Raw genomic sequence first — 22,067 nt, forward strand, 5'->3', positions numbered from 1 at the left:
ATTTTAAACCTATTCCTGAGGACACCCTCGAACAGTCCCTCACCTTTCCGTGCTCAGAGATCCTGTTGGAAGCTGTTTAATGTTATGTTCCACGATGAACACGGCGATGGGTGGTATGTGGGGGCTTGGGGAGCTCTTCTCTCTGTGACAGTGACAGACCCCAGGGAATGGCAGAAGATGTGCCAGGGAGGGTCAGTGGGACATGAGGGAAAGGTTCTTCCCCCAGAGGTGCTGAACACTGAACAGGCTCCCAGGGAGGTGTCACGGCCCAACCTGACAGTGTTCAAGAAGAGACTGGACAGCATCCTCAGACACACGGGGTGACCTGTGGGGTGTCCTGTGCAGGGACAGGAGTCAGACTCGATGGTCTGTGTGGGTCCTTCCAGCCCAGGACATTCTGTGATTCTAAAACCCTGCAGTATTTTTGCATCCGCGTCTTCCAAGGCATCGTTCGCCCCGTCTCTCCGGTGGGATGGTGATGGTACAGCCAGGTTGGTCTCTCACACTCCGATGTGTAGGCATTTTTCCTCTAAGAACCAAGTTCCTCGGTCAGTAGGAGAACCCATCAGTCTTTCTTTTGGTCCCGCACGTGGCTTTGCCTGTTTCTCCATCTCTCAGTGGTCGGTCAGGTTGGCCGCTCTCTGTCCCTGGAGCCGCAGCACCTTTGCTGAAGGGGGCGTTCTTCTTTACCCCTTTCTGCTGTGCCGTGATCTTGGGCCTGGAGCTCCCAGAAGGATGTTGATTCCTGTCTGCCCAGTCACTTCCCACCTTAATCCGTCTACAGCAGCAGCTTCTGTGGGTTTAAAATGAAGAGAAAAGCTTTACAGCCGACCCAGAGAAACAGCTTAAGTGTTCCAGCAGCAAGACAAGGCAAATTTGGGCTGATGTATTCGCTGTGTCCTTTTACTGCTTCGATTCTGGTGGACAGCAGGGTGACCATGAGCCAGCAGTGGGCCCTTGTGGCCAGGAAGGCCAATGGTACCTGGGGTGGGTTAGAAGGGGGTGGTCAGTGGGTCAGAGAGGTTCTCCTGCCCCTCTGCTCTGACCTGGGGAGACCACACCTGGAATATTGTGTCCAGTTGTGGCCCCTCAGTTCCAGAAGGACAGGGAACTGCTGGAGAGAGTCCAGCGCAGCCACCAAGATGCTGAAGGGAGTGGAGCATCTCCCGTGTGAGGAAAGGCTGAGGGAGCTGGGGCTCTGGAGCTGGAGAAGAGGAGACTGAGGGGGGACTCATTCCTGGGGATCAATATGGAAAGGGGCAGTGTCAGGAGGATGGAGCCAGGCTCTTCTGGGTGACAGCCAGTGACAGGACAAGGGGTAATGGGTGTAAACTGGAACACAGGAGGTTCCACTGAAAGATGAGAAGAAACTTGTTTGGGGTGAGGGTGTCAGAGCCTGGCCCAGGCTGCCCAGGGAGGTTGTGGAGTCTCCTTCTCTGCAGACATTCAAACCCGCCTGGACACCTTCCTGTGGAACCTCAGCTGGGTGTTCCTGCTCCATGGGGGATTGCACTGGATGAGCTTTCCAGGTCCCTTCCAACCCCTCACATTCTGGGATTCTGTGTTCCTCAGTGTCCAGCAAATAATCACAATAACCCTGCTTGGAAAGGGTCTCATTAGCCCAGTGCCCACGGGGTGTAGGACCACTTGGACAAGTTTGGCTGTAAAGCTTCTCTCTTCACTTGTAAGTAGCCGAGATCCCATTTCAGCCCCGCGTGGCCGAGCGTCGGTCTCTTTGCTGTTGGACGCTGGGAGTTGCGTGGCTGAGCTGCCAAAGCTCATCCTCTGAAACAGCAGCAAGCGGAGATTTGGTGGTGAAAATCTGGGGCTGAGCCAGTGTTTGAGTAATAGCTGGTGCAGTAGATTTGAAGGTTTGAACCCTATCCAGTCGCTGCACCAAAATAAAAAGCAAGAGGATAAACCAGGGAGCCCCAGCTTCCCTCTGCTTCACCAAATACTTGGAAAAGGTTTTATAAGGATCCTTCTGTCCCTGGTTTGATGCTCAGCGGTGCTGGTAGGGGTAGCAACCTCTCTCAGTGCTGCTCAGCTCTGCAGCAGACACAACATTAACTGGGAAAGACGAATCCGTGGGCAGTAACAGCTGTTTTAAAAAGCTGAGAGAAATAATCCCCCTCCACTACGGGATGATCTTCGGTGAGTTGTTGGCATACCGGCTGTCACGTCGATGGTCTGGATCCATTGGCCCTGGTCCTCTGTCAGTTCCACGAGCGCTCAGAACTCTGTGCTGTTTAGTTGCAGCCCATAAATCTTTAAATACAAGACGTGGCAGGTAAGGGCTGTTTTCTCCCTTCATGTCTTGAAGGGCCCCCAAAAATCAGAAATTCTCCTGATTCGCAGCAGCATCGTTTGGGAATTAATTTTTCAGAGGTGTCTTGCCTGGCGCGGTTCAGTCCTGCGTTCCCGTAAGCTGTGCGCGGCACATGAGACTCATTACCAACACAGATCCTCGCTGCCTTCTCTCTACACCCGGCGTCCAAAACACTCTCTGGATCCCCATGTCCCTTTGCAGCCTCTTCTAAGCCATTATGAAACCCCATGTTACCCAGTTCCCTCCAAAGATTGTTCAAAACCCCTGTTGGTCCTTGGTCTCCATGGTTAATCCGCAGGATGTGTGTTGATGTGACGGGGAAGGCGTTTGGGACGAATGCATCTTTCTGTTTGGTGTGTGTACTCTGGTTTGGATGCCATTTAATACCCCCTTTTTTCCCTTGTACAGTGGCTTTCAGGCGGGTGCTTTTGGAGATGGAAAGTACGCGACCGCAGCACGGGGCCGGCTCCGTAAATCACGGTGAATCTGTGCACCCTCTCACGGGGAGGCCAGAGCTCCCTGCAGGAACTCAGTCCTTCTCTCCACCCCTTGGAGCATCTTTCCCTGCACCGAGCTGCCGCTTGACCCCGTAACTCTTCAATTGCACAGCCCCAGCTCGTGGGGCTTGGGGACACGCTCAGTTGGTGTCCCCGACGCCTCCCCCGCTGCTTTCGGTGCCGTTTGGCCGCAGCGGCAGCCGTTTGTTCCACCGTGTCCCCTGTTCCGTCTCCATCTCGGGCAGACACCACGAAACGCGCTCGGCTGCACCATCTGCGTCGTTACGCCCGGGCGTGTTTTTTGGCCTCCTCGGTGCTTAACAGGAATAGATTTTAATTAAAAGCTCGTTATCGAGTTGTCGTGTAGCATTAGTAAATAAAAATAGCTTTTACAGCCCTGGCTTGTGGCTCCGTAAGCGGCAATTAAAAGTATTTGACATCACTTCATTTTAAAAAAAATGGGAGAATATTGCATATTTGATTCCCTGTTTGCTCCGAATGGCCTTTAAATCCAAATAAATGGTTGTCTGTGGCGTTCTTGTTGCTACTCAGGTCCAGAAGGAGAAATAAATGTGGCCTGCAGTCTCAAAATCATCTTGGTTGGAGATGTGAAGTGTTGCGGGTGGTTTTTTTGGGCATCTCCTGCCCATTGACTGTGCCCCAGGTGTTGGTGGGGGATGCTCTGCCACCCCCTCCCTGTTTCAGTGTCACATCCACGCATTAAAACTTTCTTCTCAATGGAAACAACATCACCGGTGGGATCCAAATGCTTCTTCCAGGGCTCGCTCCCTTTTCCATGGGTTCTTTAGACCATCATCTCATCACAGGGGGGGCTCCGTGCTCCCTTCTCATCTCTGGTGCAGCACGAACGCTTCACAAAACCATCCGCTAAGGTGAAAAGGCATCTTCTGTGTTATTTAAGGATAAATTGGTGTAGTAAAATCTTTTATATGCCTTAGGAATTTCCTCAAGGTCGTGCTGTGGGGGTTTGCTCTGGAGGTGGTGTGTCCGGGCTATGAGCGCTGCCTTTGTCCCCTCTTTGTCCCCTTATTCCCCAGGGCCGGCTGGAGCTCCGGTGTTTGTGACAAGGTGAGATCTCCATCCCCAGACAGAGCCAAGTTCTGTCCCCTGTGGTTCGGGCACCCCCTGTTGTCCTGTCAGAGCTGCTTGTGTGAGGAACCTTTATCTTAAATAGTTAAAAATGTCTTCTTTTTTCCCTTTTTCCACATAGCTGTAGGAAATGCAGTTTGCCATCACTGGAAGAACAGCAGCACCCTGTGCCGGTGGCTTTTGGGAGTCGCTTTTCCCCAGAACCCCCTGTCTCAGCCCTCTCCATGCACCCTCCTATCCCCATTTTTTATAGCATTTGGCCTCCCCCCTTGTCACCCGGTGAAAAGGGGCTCTCATCACCCTCCCGCTCCATTTGGCGGCGGGTTCGTCGACTCGTTAGCCAAGGAGCAGTTGTGAAACTTGACAGAAAGGTTCCGCGCCGAAATAAACGTCGGGTTGGCTTCTGGTTGGAAATGCCTCTCGGTGCAGGTTAATAAATAATGCAAACCCCGTTAATAGGTGCCAAATGCGACGGCTCTGCTGGAGAAAAAGATGACGCCAATAACCCGGACTGGAAGTGTTCTGTTCTAGCCACTGGCTGCCGAGGTTTAAGTGTTTAGTGCTGTTTACTTAAAAAGCTCCGCTGATAAATTGTAAGCGCTCTGGGCTTAGTAAAGAACATAAATTCCGGCTCTGCGGAATAAGGGCCTTGCAGCGCTTAATAAAGCAGTTTGGCCACGTATTCCTAACACCGAATATTTCCATTTCCCCGTGTTGCCGTTGTGTAAACGGGAGGACGCGGAGCCGCCGCGGTGACACGGTGGCATCGGGCTCCGTGTCGCGTTCGGGTTGTCGCAATGGAGCTTTTTATCGGGAGATGGAGCTTTGTTACAGCACCGTGTGGCCGAGAGGGGGTGTTTCTGCTCTAACCTTTGCTTTGTTTCCAGGAGCTCATCGTAAAATCCACTTTGTGCATCGGGTGTCACTTCAGCGCGGAGCGAGGGGATGGTGTGAGGGGATGGGGACACGCCAGCCCGTCCTCACCACCTCCCCATGCCCGGGGGGGCTCTTTATTATGTTTTATGGCCGGGAAATGTGGCAGTTAATGACACGAGGCCTATGGAGCCAGGGCGAGGAGGGCTGAGGGGCCGAGCGTCCGTAAACCAGTCGGAGTTCAGCTGTCCAAAGGTGCCACTTGAATGCAGATCGTTATTTTAAGTACCGAGGTGCGGAGTGAAATCATGGATGTTGAAAGGAACGTGGCTGCTGTTCCATTTATATATTTAATGAAGGTAATTCAACACAGTCGAGGAGGACGTCTGTGCGCTGTTATGGTTGGTGACTTTAGCACCGCACAGGCAGGAATGTTAAATATATGTTTCTGCCATAACAGTATAAAATCCAGCAGCAGAAGCCATTGCTTTAAATATTCCTGTCACTAAATTAAAATTGCAGGGGAGGGGAACACACAAATTTCTTGCTTTAATGCTCGCTGCTGGTCTTGGAAGTGTTTTTAAGGGGGGGATGTTTGGGTCGTACCAGCTGATGCGATGCGGTGAATGGGGTTTGGGTGCCTGGGTGATGCTCCACAGGGGGGTTTGGTGGGGAGATCCTACCTGGGGAGCTGGGGGGGGGCACAGGCCATAGCAGGGCTGAAGTTCAACACATTGGTCCCATGGGACGTGGAGGGATCGTGCGGGATCCTGTCCTGGGAAGGTTTGGTGCGGGCACTGGCCGCTCCTCCAGAGCAATGGGCTGAAACATGGTCTTACAGAAAGGAAATAAAAGCCCATAACGCTTTATGCGAAGCAGTTTATTCCCAGTTAGAAATAGCCCTTGGATGGCAGCGTGGCTTTTTATGCGCCAACAGAAATGGGACAAAATAGCTTCTCGAATGTGTCTCGCTCTGTTTTGTCTGGACCCTGGAATTAACCTCCCTTTTGCAATAACGGTCAGGAAAAGATCTGCGGTCTGAGCCATCCTGTGCCGAGCTGGAGCTCATCACGGGGACTGGAGACCGAGCTACGTGTGTGTGAAATTAGGGGGTTATAATTACAACGCTGCAAAAGTTGCTCCTCCTGGTGTTTTTGACCTGGAGGCGTTGGCGGTGCTTGATGTGAATTGTGGCCGAGCTGTCCCCGGGCGCTGGTTTTCGGAGGGTGGTGTTGGCTTTATTCTATTCTGGGACCGTCAGCCCTGGGAGGGGGAGGAAATAGCGATACGCTCATTGAATCCAAAGCGTCGGAACGGCAATAAGCTTGTCCTGGGCGGCTGTGCCCACAAGGCGGCAGTGGGTGACAGCGAGCGGGTTGTCACCGTCCCCGCCGCGCGGAGCATTAATATTGATGCTGTCCAGGTGGCACCAAGATTGAGTTGTAGCGACAAGAGAATGTGCCAAGATCCTTCTGCCCTCGGGCTTCAGAGTAATGGCCATATGTCTCGGTCCAGCAATTGTTTCCACCGTGCAGATGGAGGAGCAAAGTGGCTCTGGCATATTAGATTAATCTGTTTTATGTCCCTCTTCACCTTTCTGCCTCCCAACACCTTCTGTTTTTATGAGCAAACTTCAGTAACAACATCGGTGCAGCTGCAGGATTGCTCGAAGGACACGGTGGTTTGAGCAGGACCAATTTTCTCCACTCCTGAGCTGCTTTTGTCACCAGCGTTTTCAGCAGAAAATGCAGTTTGACTCAATCAAAATGTGTTGGGGGAGAACCGCTGACTTCACTGATAATGTGGGTTTTTTCTGAGCTCTTTTACCCATGCAGGGTCGGTAGCTCTGGACAAACACGCTTCATACATAGATTATTTCACTCTGATTTTCAGCATGTTGTCGATGAAACGCTGTTGCGGCCACTGGAGTTTGCATGGGGCTCCATGGGGTGCAGGCAGAGACATCAAAGCCATTAAGTTAAGGGTGATTCTTTTGTTTCTTGCTGGGAACAGTTCAGAGCTCTAAAGGAAGCTGAACGGGCCCTTCAGGTCCTGTCGAACGTCGGTGGGTTGCCCAAGGAAGAACCAGGGGGTTTTACAGAGTCATTTTTGGGATGGGGACGTCACATCTCCGTTTCCTGCTGATCTGCAGATGGGATCAGACGAAAGGATATAGAGATGTTTTGTGAGCATGTTTTCTTATCTCTACCAGATGTCATCTCCGCACTCTCAAAGACCTTGCAAGGTGAAAAAAGCACGGATTTGGTTGGAGATGAAGCTCTGAAATGCATTTTTATAACTCCGTTTGCTCTCCTGCAGGTGAAGTGGAAAGGGAAGGACCTGTTCGATCTGGTGTGCAGGACGCTGGGGCTCCGAGAAACCTGGTTCTTCGGGCTCCAGTACACGATCAAGGATACGGTGGCTTGGCTCAAAATGGACAAGAAGGTTGGAAGCAAATCTCCCTGGAGAGGTCGCGTGGGCTGACAAAGGAGGACGTGCTTTCCTCTTTCTTGGAATGCCCGAGGCCGTGTTATGTGTGGTGTTGATGTGAAATGTATTTAAATCTCATCCCCATGACGTCTGTAAGATACACCACCCACTCCAGGTCCTTCTGAGCCGTGAAGCCTCAGATGATGCCCGCTGAATCCCCATGAGGGATTTTGGGAGGCAGCTGTGCTGGGATGCCGGGCTTCCTGGTGACTGTAATGAAACCAAAATGTCTCTTCCGTGTCCCTCAATGACAAAACCTTGAGCGGGAAAGTGAAGTGGCATCTTGGCTTCGTTTGTTGTTGAGATGTACAAAGAGCCAGGGGGACAAAACCAGAGGAGTGGAAAGGAGACGGAGATGAGGGAAGAAACGCTTCCCAAACCTGCAGCCTCCAGGTGGCTGAGGGGTGGGTTAGAGAAGGGAAACGTGGTTCTGGTTGTGTCCAAAGGTTGTTACACTAAAACCAGACAGTAATCGAGACTGAGGGAGGTCTGGGTGTCTCACATGTCATGCCAAGGTTTTAAAACAAGACGAGTCTGAACTGGACAGTGCCAGCACAATAGGAAGATGGCAAGAAAGGCTGGAACAGCTCTGCTGGGAGGACAGGCTGAGAAAGCTGGGGTATTCAGCTGGAGAAGAGAAGCTGCGGGAGACCTTAGTGTGGCCTTTCCAGACTTAAAAGGGGCTGCTAAGAAAGATGGGGACAGACTTTTGAGCAGGGCTTGTTGCGATAGGACAAGGGGTGATTGTTTTAAACTAAAGGAGGGAGATTCAGGCTGGACATTAGGAGGAAATTGTTGTCCTGAGGGTGGTGAGAGCCTGGCCCAGGTTGGGCAGAGAGGTGGTGGATGAACCATCCCTGGAGACATCCCAGGCCAGGCTGGACGGGGCTCTGAGCAACCTGAGCTGGTGAAGATGTCCCTGCTCATGGCAGGGGGGGCACTGGGGGAGGTGGGGAGGTCCCTTCAACACAAACCATTCTGTGATCCTAAGGAACCACACTCAAATACAAGAGGAGGCAGCAGAGGGAAACAACAAGAAAGTCAGATGGTGGCGTAGCAAGACGGATTATTGCTCTGCGAGGTTTGGAAGGGGCCACGTGCACACAGCAGATCAGGGTCAACCTGAGCTGGCTCATTTCTCATGCTCTTTGTTTCTGCCTTGTTTGTTTTCTTACATCCTTAGGAGTGTCAGAGATGTTCATTTGTTTTCTTTTTTTAAGCCTAGTTTCTGAGCTACTTAGATTGGTTTGTCTGTTCTAGATGTCTAAAGTGCTTGACAAAAGATGTGCTGATCTGAACAGATCTCTTGGCTGCAAGAGGCGGTGCCGAAGGAGCTGGAAGGGGTAGCTGAATGGCTCTTGTATCCCACAGGTTCTGGATCACGATGTTCCGACAGAGGAGCCCGTCACCTTTCACTTCCTGGCCAAATTTTATCCTGAGAACGCAGAGGAGGAGCTGGTCCAGGAGATCACACAGCACTTGTTCTTCCTGCAGGTAGGAGCCCTGTACACGGCTTTCCAGCCCGAGGGAGAAGGAGCCGGGATGGGCAGAAGTGCCGGAAGGCTCCAGGGTCAGAAAGTTGGTCAGCGGAGTGTGAATCCTCACCCGCATGTTCACAGCTCTCTGAAGGGAGCCATCCTCAACAACAACAACTTCTTAAAATAGGTCGAAGATGGTTTGTCTGGCTGTGGCAGTCACAGATGCCCAGACGCGCAGACCCGGCGAAGCGACTGTCGGGAACGATGAGGTGATTTGTCATGTTAGTGTGTGGTAGCCGGGGACAAGGAATCTGTCAGATGTGGCTGCAGCGACACGCAGAGCCCAGCTGTGCGGGGTGTGGGGTCAGCCGTGCCGAGGGCGGCGATTGCCTTCGGACGTGATCCCGTCGGTAGGTGAAACAGGGGAATTTCACCCTCCGGGACAGAATGCAGCCAACCTGTTCATGTTCAGGCTGCGCAGCAAGGTTCACCTCTCCGCAAAACAGCCTCCAGATAACTGGAGCAGAAGAAAATCCCAGAAGCAGAGCAAACGCAGAGGAGAAGGGGGAACCTGACAGTCCCACCTGCCCCAGTGACTCGTGCCCTTATGTTGAGCCTTTGGAAACTGTGGTGAACGCATCTTCAGGCTTTTATTTAAACTCCGCTTCAAAACTTGGTGTCCTGAGAAATGAGCGGAGCCGGTGCGGCCGCGGCAGCGCTGGTGGCTGCTCACGGGGAGCTGCCGCAGGAGCTCTGCTTCACACAACATCACTATTCCCTATAATTGCTCTGCCAACTGCTGTTACAGGGACCATTAGAATAATAATACTGGTAATAGAATAGTCCTACTCAGACCTCTAGGTACTTTTTGGGGTGTTTCATCTGCTCTGTGGCTGTTAATTTGAAGTTTCTAAAAGAAACACATTATCAAAATTGAATAAAAAGACATATAATTATGCTTGTTACACCAAAGTAGGGGCAACCTGGGTTTGGATGCGCTTGGAAGCACCACTGTAGACTTCAGTGTGCCCAGCCCTTTCCCATCGATACCAAAGCAAGCTCACAGCTTCTTGGTGCTCCTCACTCTTCCAAAGTCCATCCTTGTTCTTCAGAGCTGATGGAGCTCTGAATGCAAAATATTGCTGTTAATTTCCAGGGTCTGTCTTCCTCGGGACTATTTTTAAATGTCCCATTTGCCATGCGCTTTATCCTTGATGAGGAAAAGTGCTGTTGGCATCTTTGAAAAGGAAAATTGGGGAGGCAAAGCGGTTAAAGCTGCATTTTATAAATGCAGACTGTGCCTTTTCTGCCGAGATTTCTGATGATGAGAGCAGCCCGCGCTCCTGCAATGCTTATGGGAAACGGGAACACACACAAGCTTGCGAACTCTCCTGTTTTTATCTCAGTGCAGGAGAATATCTTCTGTGGCTATGTCATAACCAACTTTGAAGGCTCAAAACACGTTACAAATTCAAATTGATGTCACCGCATCTCTGTGACAACCCATTTAAGTCTCCCAGGAAGCAGTTTGCTTTCCTTTTTCCTTTTTCCTATCTGCGTTCAGGAAAATTAAGCGTGCAAAACCAAAAAGGTATCGAACATGACAGGTTTAATTATTTTTAATGCACAGCAGCCAGGAAATGCAAAGCCGTGGCTTTCGGGAGCTCTGTGTTGGTCCCGCCGGGCTTTGCTGCGGACGGCGCTGCCGGGGGGTGACCCCGTGTGGCACTGGGGGATTTACCCTCCGGCACAGGTGAGCACTGACTCCTAACACTGAACATCCCAGAGCAAAAGCTTTGTGCACTAAGACTTGCTTCTTTTTTAATATAACGCTATGTATAGATGTCATCTCAACCCATAGCTTGTGCTGTAAGGGGTTTTATCTCGGTGTTTACACACGCGACTTTTCCCTCTTCCTCTCCCTTCACCTTTAGCAATGGGATGTGGGCTCTGTGGTTTTCCACATATAAATTTAGCTCTTCTCACAAAGCTGTCTGAGAAAGGCGGCCTGTGAAAGCCTGAGCCCCTTCCATGCCACCAGAGACTCCCCGGGCCTGAACTGTAATTAGCGTTAGGAAAATTGGGAACTGTGCGGTTGACAGCTCGAGTGAAAACAAACTGCAGCCATCTGCTGCGGCAGTCGCGCCTCGCACCGCTCCGCTAAACGCCTGTGTTCTGTGTCCTTCGCTGCTCCGCACAGGTGAAGAAGCAGATTTTGGATGAGAAGATCTACTGTCCTCCGGAAGCCTCCGTCCTGCTGGCCTCCTACGCCGTGCAAGCCAAGGTAGGACCTGCAGTCACCTGCTGACGCCGGGTTAACGTCGCTCCTGCCAAGCGAGGTGCTTTGCCATATATAATACCTGCTTCTTGTCGCGGGGGAGGAATTAGGGTTCTGCTTACTGCAGAGAAATGTTGAGATCTCTTAAAGAGAAGCGTGACTTCAGAGTTAATTGGTGGGTTTGATTTATTATGGGGGAAATATGCCAAGCCGAATGCTGTGACCCGCTCCCCAGGGCCTGCACCCGTTCACAACGCGAACGTCGGACGGGGCCGTATCCGTCGCGGTGCAAACTTGAGGGCTCTTCCCTCCCTGCCGGCGTTCCCTGCGCAGTCTGTGTTTGGAGCTCCAGAGGCAGCGCTGGGGGGCGGCCGGGGCCGAATGCAGAGCAGATGTCAGGAGACTGAGCCCTCGGGAAGGAGAAGGAGATTGGAATGGAGCGGAGCAGCGGGAGGGCCGGTTCACGCTGGGACCTGCGCAGAGGTCCCGCCCGAGCACAGAAACTACAGACTCGATATCTTTGCAGACCATTCAGACCGTGATTCAGGCCAATAACAATATTTATTTCACTTTGGGGTCTTCTTGCTTGTCATTGGATCTTTTTCTGTGATTCCACGTGGGCCTTTGTTTTGTTCAGCTGTGGACGTGGTTTATTGTCCATGGCCTGCAGATACTGTTTTGATGAATAAATCCTTTCTTCTCAGGAAAGTGCAGAACAGGCCCCGTTTTGCAGGTGTCTGTGATGTCTCCGAGTTAGCCCTGGGTCGCTGTTTCCCCGGTCGGCTCCATTTTCCCCAGCAAAGCACAAACTGGACCTCATCTCACACGTGTCCAGTGGAGTTTGTAGTTGCTTTTGGTGAATATGAGCAGAACTTTACAGCTTAAAATTCTAGCAAACCCAGCTTACCAAGTAACATGAAGCAAAGAGTATATTGAAAATCATACAACCGTGCATCTCTAAATAATTCATTATATTTAGCGTGCATCTACTTAAGCTAAATGATCGATATTGAACTTGAGTTGTGCTCATCCACCGACCTGTGAGCAGCAACCCCATTGCCATACAGCTCACTCACGGAGCAGGGAGCTCGCAGTGGCTCCTCCAGGCTGTCGTGGTGCAGGATGCAGCGGTTGCCTCGTGGTCGCTTGCAGAGGTGGAAAGGTCTGCACGAGACTCCTGCGCCCGCTCGGCACCGCGGTTCCGTTCCCTCGGCTCTCCCTGGGTCTCCTGGAGGGGGTTCTGCGGTCCTGGCCTTTCCCTCCTCTGGAGCCTGAACTTGGAATTTGTGGGACTATGCTCACAATGTTGCCTTCTCCACACTGCTGGTTCCTGGCTGCTTTCAGACATTGGATGGGTTTTTGCTTTCTCTTTCCAGGGCTCTGTAGCAAGTGCTGGGCTCACGAGCTGTGGTGCCTGCTCGAGTGTGGTTTACTGGAGCAGGCGAATTCCCCCAGCCCGGGAATTTTTGGATCTCCTCTCTGCTCTTGCTGTTGTAGCCAGAGGCAAAGCAGCCGTGGGACTTGCAGCTCTGCTGCTTCCCCAGAATCCTTGCCATCATGATAACTACTTTATTTTGAGTGCCGCAGCTTGTCACATCAATATTATTGCGGCATTAAAGGGCTCTTCCTGGCTTCTCCTTTATCTTGGGGTTGATCTTGGGTGTTTGGCCTCACTAGACAGATGAAAAGCTCAGCGGTCATGAAGTTCCCCTCGTTCCTCGGCTGAATTCTGCTCTAGAGCCAGAGCCAATGTGTTTTGCTGAGGGCTTATTTCGCATAACACTCTTTTACAGGCTGGAGCTCACAGCCTTGAACACGTGCAGCAGCAGAGGGAGCAGCCCAAGGCTCAGAAATTTGCATGTTCTTGCAGGAGATAAGTGATTTATCCCTGTATACACATACCATGTGCTGCTGCTCAGTTAACAAGTCTCCTCGCTAATCTCTAGTTTATGTGTGTGAAGATAAGGTGTTTGGGAAAGAAGAGGAGGGACCGGGGTCTGATCACAGCGCAGCCTCGCGGTCGGTTCTGACTCTGGATGCGATTTGGGGACCCCGGGCAGGTGGCTCCTCTGTCCCCAAGGAGCACAACTGAGAAACGGGGCAGCTCCTGCTTGTGAGCTCACCCTGGGTGACAGCGCAGGATGGGATGTGGCTCTGTCCCCTGAAGTCCTGGTCCAGGCCGGCTGGAAACCCAGAGTCCTCTGAGCTTCACTGTGGCTTCTTCTGGGTTGCCTGATAATCATAGAATGTCCTGAGTTGGAAGGGACCACCAAGGATCATCAAGTCCAACACCTGTCCCTGCATATGACAACCCCAAAAGTTATACCATGTGTCTGAGGGCCTTGGCCAATTGCTTTTTGAATATTGTAAGGCTTAGGGCCGTGATCTTCTTCCTAAAGCCTCAGCCCCTGTGCGGTTTGGCTGCGTACAGGGTGATGTGCAGCGATGTGCTGTGATGATGAGCGTTTGAATTGACTATTAATAGGAAAAGATGTTTTCTCCTCATAGTCAGAATACTGATGAAACCGCGTTTTATTTGAGAGACTCACCAGCCGGGGAAAGACGAGTTGCTTTTAGAAATGCTTCTATCGGTGTGAAACATTCATCACCCTTATTAGAGTGCACGAGTAAACACTCGCTCAGCTTTTTCTCTGTTGACCCTGCTGAGCTGAGGATATGTGGGGGATGACTTTCCCTGTTGCCAAAATGAATAAACTGTTGGGTAAATATCGAGCGCTGGTGACTCGGCCCTGACAGCTCGTGCTGGGAACAGGCTGTAATTTGGTGCAGGACGGTCACAGAATCCCAGAATGCGAGGGGTTGAAGGGACCTGGAAAGCTCACCCAGTGCAATCCCCCCATGGAGCAGGAACACCCAGCTGAGGTTCCACAGGAAGGTGTCCAGGCGGGTTTGAATGTCTGCACAGAAGGAGACTCCACAACCTCCCTGGGCAGCCTGGGCCAGGCTCTGACACCCTCACCAGGAACAAGTTTCTTCTCATCATTCAGTGGAACCTCCTGTGTTCCAGTTTGCACCCATTGCCCCTTGTCCTGTCACTGGTTGTCACCCAGAAGAGCCTGGCTCCATCCTCCTGACACTGCCCCTTTCCATATTGATCCCCAGGAATGAGTCCCCCCTCAGTCTCCTCTCCTCCAGCTCCAGAGCCCCAGCTCCCTCAGCCTTTCCTCACACGGGAGATGCTCCACTCCCTTCAGCATCTTGGTGGCTGCGCTGGACTCTCTCCAGCAGTTCCCTGTCCTTCTGGAACTGAGGGGCCACAACTGGACACAATATTCCAGGTGTGGTCTCCCCAGGGCAGAGCAGAGGGGCAGGAGAACCTCTCTGACCTACTGACCACCCCCTTCTAACCCACCCCACGTACCATTGGCCTTCCTGGCCACAAGGGCCCAGTGCTGGCTCATGGTCACCCTGCTGTCCCCAGGACCCCCAGGTCCCTTTCCCCTATGCTGCTCTCTAATAGGTCATTCCCCAACTTATACTGGAACCTGATCGCACCGTCCCCTTCCCCTTCCCTGCCCTCCATGCGCTCGGCGGGAGCTCGCATGTGTGGTTCTGACCTTGCACATCCTGATTCTGCACACAGATTGTGGGAAGGTGGAGGAGGAACGTCTCTGCTGATCTTTGCTGATGCGCTTTCGTCTCTGCATCAGACATCACTCCTCGCTGCCCCTCCGGGCAGGGTTTCCCCTTCAGCTTTTTTTGGGTTATTTTTCAGCAAAGGAGAAAGCTGAAAGCACGCCTGTGTTACGGAGCTGGGAAGAAAGATGTTGCAGGTCATCTCCTTCCAGTTAAATAGGGTAATGATGTCCGCTCTGGACAAGAAAGCAACCACCAAACGCAGTAATTTCTCTAATAACGTGCTGATTTGCATGATTAAGGGCATAATAGCCTGACATAGCGGGGCGTTTGCAGCCATTTGATTGACAGCCAGGTTGGTTTGTACCGCTGTTGCACACCTACCTGCAATAACAAAGTAAGCCCGCGGGTCATAAAAATAAAAGCCTATTTATTTCTGTATTGTTGTATCCATTTGGGGAATTACTCTGTGGTTTCCCCTCCAGCCCTGCGTTCAAACCACCCACACCGCTTGCTGATGTTGGAGGCGGTTCAGGTTTTAAATAGCCGGGAGAGCCGGGGAATCTACTGAAAAACACATCCTGGCAGAAAATAGTAATAAAATAGGAATGTCGAGGAGGTGCTTCCATTTCTCGCCCCTTAAATGCAGATCGCTGCGCTCTCAGCTCTTCCAGCACTAGCAAAGAGCTCTTTTATTTTTGTTTTTTTCCCCAAAAACAAACACTTGGTGTTAATAGTTAGAAGCTGAACATGCCTGTGTTTATCCACACAGGTGCATGAGTGAGGTAAAGGCAACTTCCACGTGTAACAGTGGACATTAATGGCACAGTTCAATTAGCAGGAGCTGCAATTCCATGGCAGTTTTGAAGTAATGATTTAATTGAAAAGGTCTTTATGTTTGGTGAATTGTTTGAGCCAACATACGCTGCGATACTTAAGCCATTTGCTGATTTCTGGCTTGTGAATAATTAATGTTCTCACACGTACTCTCAGTACAAATATTCCTTTGGGACGGGGCAATATTTCTCACCACGTGAAAATCCCATAATCCGTACTTCGTCTTGGATCGCCAAGGTAGATGACAACAAAAAATTATCGTGTTAATCCTATTTGCTGTTATTTTCGTCACCTAAAAGTGGTTTATTTTGTGCCTCTCCAAGGTTATTGGAGTTGTTTGCTTTGCTGTTTTTATTGCTGTTCCCTTTTTCCTCTCCGAGGAGCTCCCCGCATCCATAGACCTTTGAAGGCAGAGATTTGCCGCTGCTCAGCACCTTCCCGTGTGAAATCCACGGTGGTTTTGTTCTATTAATTGAAATCCGAGTCAGTGCTGATCGTTCCCTGCTTTATTCGCATCTGCATTGGCTCCAGATCAATATTTGCGTCTTTAATCCCCGCTTGTCACCTACGAAACATTGCTCGCTGGGCCGCCGAGAGGATGGATGTGTGTGTAGATTTTGATGCTAAGCTCTGGTTTTAGTGTACAGCGTGATGGTTTTGGGATTAAAAGGAGTCTGATATGGAAAGTTTCCCGACTTATTACGTGACCGCCGTGTGTGTCTCGGTCTGGCTTTAGGAATCATCACTGTTTTGTACTTTCAGAGCTCTGTCCCTCAGCAAAGCGGGAGGGAAGGGCCGTCCCCTTTGCAAAATGAGCGATTTGGGCAAACATCTTCAGGTCGCGTGTCACCGGGCAATGTCACCTCACAAGTCCTGTTTGCCAGGTGAATGAAGATGGCAGCATTCCGTCTCCATGCCTCACATCCATCCGCGTCTTCTCTCGAACTCGCTCAGTTATTCGAGGTGCCGTTTCTTGTCTGTGTCCTGCCCTCCTAAGCCGTACAGGAGGCAAATTCATTTTCACGTGCACTGCAGGGACGCTTGGCTTTTCAATCCGTTAATAAGCACTTTTATTTCTCAATCACTTCATGTGCTGCTCAAAAAGATGTAAATCTAAACAAATACCACTAATTACTGGAGGCATTTAACAAATCTGAATTGCATTCCTTGACACAGTTGAGCAACAGACCCTCCGGCAGAAAAGCCAACACCTACCTGAGAGGGATCTGTCAGAATCCTGGAATTGTTATTGTATTTGTTCGTCAGGGTGGTCAGTAGCAGCAGAGAAGCTGCCGTCAGCCTCGGTCGAGTGACTGGTGTCGATCAATCTTTGGGGACAGGTCTTTGTTCATATCTTGGTCTGTCCCACTGCCATTGGGACAGCAGGGACCACTCAGCTGTACGGTCTTTCCCTGCATCGGAGGAAGCGTTTTCTGGGCATGGTAATTAAAGGAGAATAGAATCGTTCAGTTGGAAGGGACCTACAATAATCATCAGGTCCAACTGGTGGACAAATGGGGGATGTCAGCTGATGGTGTGAAGTTTTGTTCTGCTCCCACCTCTGATGCATGAGCAGGAGGAAAATGTTTCCATTTGGAATCAAATGACACAGAATCACAGAACCCCAGAATGTCAGGGGTTGGAAGGACCCTGGAAAGCTCATCCAGTGCAATCCCCCCATGGAGCAGGAACACCCAGATGAGGTTCCACAGGAAGGTGTCCAGGCGGGTTTGAATGTCTGCACAGAAGGAGACTCCACAACCTCCCTGGGCAGCCTGGGCCAGGCTCTGACACCCTCACCAGGAACAAGTTTCTTCTCATCTTTCAGTGGAACCTCCTGTGTTCCAGTTTGAACCCATTGCCCCTTGTCCTATCACTGGTTGTCACCCAGAAGAGCCTGGCTCCATCCTCCTGACACTGCCCCTTTCCATATTGATCCCCAGGAATGAGTCCCCCCTCAGTCTCCTCTTCTCCAGCTCCAGAGCCCCAGCTCCCTCAGCCTTTCCTCACACAGGAGATGCTCCACTCCCTTCAGCATCTTGGTGGCTGCGCTGGACTCTCTCCAGCAGTTCCCTGTCCTTCTGGAACTGAGGGGCCACAACTGGACACAATATTCCAGGTGTGGTCTCCCCAGGGCAGAGCAGAGGGGCAGGAGAACCTCTCTGACCTACTGACCACCCCCTTCTAACCCACCCCAGGTACCATTGGCCTTCCTGGCCACAAGGGCCCAGTGCTGGCTCATGGTCACCCTGCTGTCCCCAGGACCCCCAGGTCCCTTTCCCCTACACTGCTCTCTAATAGGTCATTCCCCAACTTACACTGGAACCTGGGGTTGTTCCTGCCCAGATTCCAGACTCTACACTTGCCCTTGTTCTATTTCATTGAATTTCTCCCTGCCCAGCTCTCCAGCCTGTCCAGGTCTCTGATGGCAGCACAGCTTCCAGTGTCAGCCACTCCTCCCAGCTTGGACACAATGCAATTACTGAATGTGCTGAGCAGTGTTTGTTCTCTGCCGGGGCTGTGATGTGAAGGGTGTGAGCACTCTGGGGTTGCTCTCTCCCCAAGGGGTGGCTGTGTAAGGGTGAAGAGTTTTATTTGCCTGTCTTGCTAACGGTGTTTGCGCTTCTTTCCAGTACGGCGATTACGATCCCAACGTGCACAAGCGAGGCTTCTTGGCGCAAGAGGAGCTGCTTCCCAAGCGGGTAAGGAACTCGACCGAGTGGAGGGATGGGTTCCAAAGTCTGGAGGTGTTTTATTTAGTGCTGGAGTCAGGCTGTGGTTGGACTTGGTGATCCTGAGGGTCTCTTCCAACTGAAATGATTCTATGATTCTATTAATAACAGAGCCCTTTGCAGCCAGGGGCCGTGTGGGGTGCACCCTGCTTCGCCTTCCTTGGCTTTCCTTACCAAGGCAAACAATCCAAACAGATGGATTGAGGGAGGAGAATTCAATTTCTTTCTGACATATTTGAATAAAACCAGAAGTAAACATTTTCTTTCTTTTCACGTTTTCATCCTGGGGATGGTGGGTGTGCTGTGTTTTTGGAAGGGTTGAGCGTGTCCTGCTGAGAGTCACCTGTCCTGAGGTCAGACATGGGGCCAGGGGGTTTTTTTGGGATTTAGGGGTCTTTCTGGCTTGTTTGCTGGCCGAGGAGATTGACTAGAGCCGCAGTGTGACCTGGTCTTTGTTTCCCCACATATCACAGGTAATAAACCTGTACCAGATGACTCCGGAGATGTGGGAGGAGAGGATCACGGCCTGGTACGCGGAGCACCGCGGCAGAGCCAGGTCGGTGTGGCTGGAGCGGCGGGCCAGGCTCGGTCCCCTCACCTGTAGAGTCCCCAGGGTTTGGGGAGCGATGGACTCTGGGGACAGCGGGGTTAATCCCGCACACCTGTGAGTGCTCTGCATGTGTCCTGCTGTCCCCTGGTCACTAGCAGGGTCCTCCAGAGAATTTGGGACTGATACTCAGTAAGGGACAACCCACAGAGGGGTGCCCATGCGGTCAGGGTGCTTTTTGGACCAGGAAAATAAGTGGGAATTCAGACTAATGAGGCGTATTGCTGCCTCAGGTGGTAAAATGCTCTTTGTGGGGGATAAGCTTAAAGTCAGACAGATCTGAACCATCAGCCTCTCAGTCAGGGATTTTCTCTATGTGCTTAAGGGATCGGGAGCTGTACAAAGGGAGGCTCCAAGTGCCACGTCTCGCTGGGCAGGCGGCAGCGGCCGCTCAGATACCGCAAGCTGCAGAGTGGGATTTGCTCTTGGGCTTTATTGATCCTGGCAGCAAAGACAGACTTGACCTGTGCGGCAGAGACAGTCCAGGCTTTAAAACCCTGTGTGTGCTTAGGATCAGAAAGAGCCGCCGTGCCCCTCGCTGAGCTCCTGCCAAACACCGTAATGCTGGCCTTTTTGTGTCTGACAGAGATGAAGCAGAGATGGAGTATCTGAAGATAGCTCAGGACTTGGAGATGTACGGAGTCAACTATTTTGCGATTAGGGTGAGTGCAGGTTGTGGGTCGCGTTTTCTTGCCGGCGTAGCTCTTGTGTTAACCCTGGTGGGTCAATGCTCAGTGCTGCTTGATAAATGTAATAATAGGTCGTGTCAGACCCTCCAAGTGGAATAAAGGGGTTTTCTGCTCTTTCCTCCCGTAGAACAAAAAGGGCACCGAACTGCTTCTTGGAGTCGACGCCTTGGGTCTTCACATTTATGACCCAGACAACAGGTTGACCCCTAAAATCTCCTTCCCGTGGAATGAGATCCGGAATATCTCGTACAGCGATAAAGAGGTATGAATGCATCCCCCATATTCCCTGAGAGCACTGGGAACACGGTTGCCATTTAAAATGGTTTCTCTTGGCTTCTCTGTCTACTGTGCTTGCTATTGGCAGCTTAGCAAAGGGCAGCTCAACTTCTCCAGTGGAAACCTTAATTCCAAGCCTTTCTGAAACCTTCCAGGAGTGGGCGTATGTGGGGTCAGCTGGGAGCTCTTCTCCGCTTTGGTTTTAGAGTACGTTCAAAACGTAATATTACTGCTGATGTGCTCAGCCCAGATATCAAAGCTCAGAAGTTGAGATCTCTGCTTTACTGGATATATTACAGTGTAATACATTACTGTGTGTATATCCTGTAGTATGAAATACAGTGAGATGTATTCCTGGTGAGAAGAGCTCTTGCGTCTTGATCTTTACATCATCTTGAGTTTTCAAGCTGCTGGGTTTGGCATAACAGCTGGAATCTTTTTAGGAAGCTGAGTAATGTAAGCCCACTATTGAATAGATATTTATTAAATCCAGAGCATAAATATGAATCTTTGGCCACCAAACCGAGTTGAGAATAACTGTGAAATGGGCTGTGAAGGGGGGACTGATCTGCTCAATTTTCAGGCTGTGAGAGCTGCTCAAAGAAAACCAGCTGCCTTCATGTTAAGGAAGAAAATTAACTTCTTAATTAACATTTGTTTTCGCGTCTAAACATGATATTGATCAGGGTAAAAGCTGAAGGTTTCTCATCAGCTGCATTTATCGCATGTCTTCTGAAGTTCAGGCGTAGTGCTGGAATTCTCCGCACTTGCTTCACTCCTTAAAAATGAGGAGTTTCCCAACTCTGCACAAGAGCCCAGCACTTAGTGGCTGCCGAAGGCTTTTCTGAGCACAGGAGAAGCTGCTGAGCAGGTGTTGCCTTGGAAATCGGGATGGAAACCTCTGTAACCAGACCGTGACACCAGGCTGTGACAGAGCTCTCTCGTGGGGAAGAGCTGCCGCCTTCCATCAGGTCAATCAGTGCAGTAAGATGACCACAAGCAGACCTGATGTGGCAGTAAATAGGCGTAATAGCTGGGTGACAGTGATGTCTGCACCACGGAGGGGTTTAATCTGTCCTAACAAAGCCTGACTTTACAGGGAACTGCAGTTCCTCTCCTGGTGTATTTCTGCTCTTGCTTTCAATGACTTGGGGGATTCTGCCAGAGCCCAAATCCAGGGACATTCACGCACGTCTGCCTGGGGGAGAGTCTGGAAGGATTGGCTCTTAAACTGACAAAACGACACACTGCCAGGCCGAGCCCTTCCCAGGCAGCGCAATATATTGACAAATAGACCTGCTCTAATGCACACAGACTGTCTGCTGGAGCGCCAGCTCGCCAGCTGGTTGTTTTTGTGGGGAGTGATGGAATATATGCATGCCTCCTAAAAAATGTGGTGTCGCGGAGCACTCCATCTCTGCAAGTATCCTGTCGGTGTAGATGGAGCCAGGCTCTTCCGGATGACAGCCAGTGATAGGACAAGGGGCAATGGGTGCAAACTGGAACACAGGAGGTTCCACTTAAATTTGAGAAGAAACTTGTTCCTGGTGAGGGTGTCAGAGCCTGGCCCAGGCTGCCCAGGGAGGTTGTGGAGTCTCCTTCTCTGCAGACATTCAAACCCGCCTGGACACCTTCCTGTGGAACCTCAGCTGGGTGTTCCTGCTCCATGGGGGGATTGCACTGGGTGAGCTTTCCAGGTCCCTTCCAACCCCTGACATTCTGGTAGCTCAGAGTCTTCTGTCAATCCTGCGACTGTTTTACCAAAACTCTCCAGTCTGGTGATGCCAGCTGTGTCCTTTTGAGACACCCGCTGTGGGAAGCTCTTTGGAGAGGAGAGGCCATGGTTAGAGCAGTTCGGTGGGCAAGTGGAACATATTTATGAGTTAGAACGAGGGAATAATATTATATTTTGAATTGTGGAGCGGTCTTGTGACACAGCTGACTTCTGGAGGACAAAATGCATGGAAAATCCTTTTGGGGACCCGTTATAAGTGGAGGTGTCAGCAGCTCTCGGGCGTTGCGGTCTGTTGGGTCCAGCACTCATCGCTTCCGCGTGGCACTCGCATCTTTCTGACCGGAGGAACACTCATCTCCTTGGTTGCTTTTGACATCATTTCTCTTGCTTGGCCGACAGCCATGGGGGCAGCTCTCAGCTGTGCTTGTCTGACACCGCCGACCTCTGGGCCGCAGTTTCCACTAAGACTTTGATAGCTGCGTTTTTATTAAATGCGCCGCTCTCTGATAACTCTCCCTCCGTATTTTTTTCCTTTTCAG

At 51.2% G+C, this 22,067-nt stretch overlaps 1 protein-coding gene across 4 annotated transcripts in view; it reads left to right on the forward strand.

Annotated features, from left to right (window-relative positions):
* Nucleotides 1-22,067, forward strand: part of NF2 (NF2, moesin-ezrin-radixin like (MERLIN) tumor suppressor) — a 50,400-nt gene that overhangs the window by 3,523 nt on the left and 24,810 nt on the right. For all 4 annotated transcript variants that reach the window (XM_065851358.2, XM_065851356.2, XM_065851359.2 and 1 more), the window contains exons 2-8: nucleotides 7,129-7,254; nucleotides 8,671-8,793; nucleotides 10,978-11,061; nucleotides 18,123-18,191; nucleotides 18,695-18,777; nucleotides 19,415-19,490; nucleotides 19,645-19,779. In XM_065851358.2, coding sequence (XP_065707430.1) covers nucleotides 7,129-7,254; nucleotides 8,671-8,793; nucleotides 10,978-11,061; nucleotides 18,123-18,191; nucleotides 18,695-18,777; nucleotides 19,415-19,490; nucleotides 19,645-19,779 — 696 coding nt within the window. The remainder of the gene's footprint in view (nucleotides 1-7,128; nucleotides 7,255-8,670; nucleotides 8,794-10,977; nucleotides 11,062-18,122; nucleotides 18,192-18,694; nucleotides 18,778-19,414; nucleotides 19,491-19,644; nucleotides 19,780-22,067) is intronic.

The sequence above is a fragment of the Patagioenas fasciata genome, chromosome 17 (genome assembly GCF_037038585.1).
Source record: "Patagioenas fasciata isolate bPatFas1 chromosome 17, bPatFas1.hap1, whole genome shotgun sequence".
Classification (NCBI taxonomy): Eukaryota; Metazoa; Chordata; class Aves; order Columbiformes; family Columbidae; genus Patagioenas; species Patagioenas fasciata.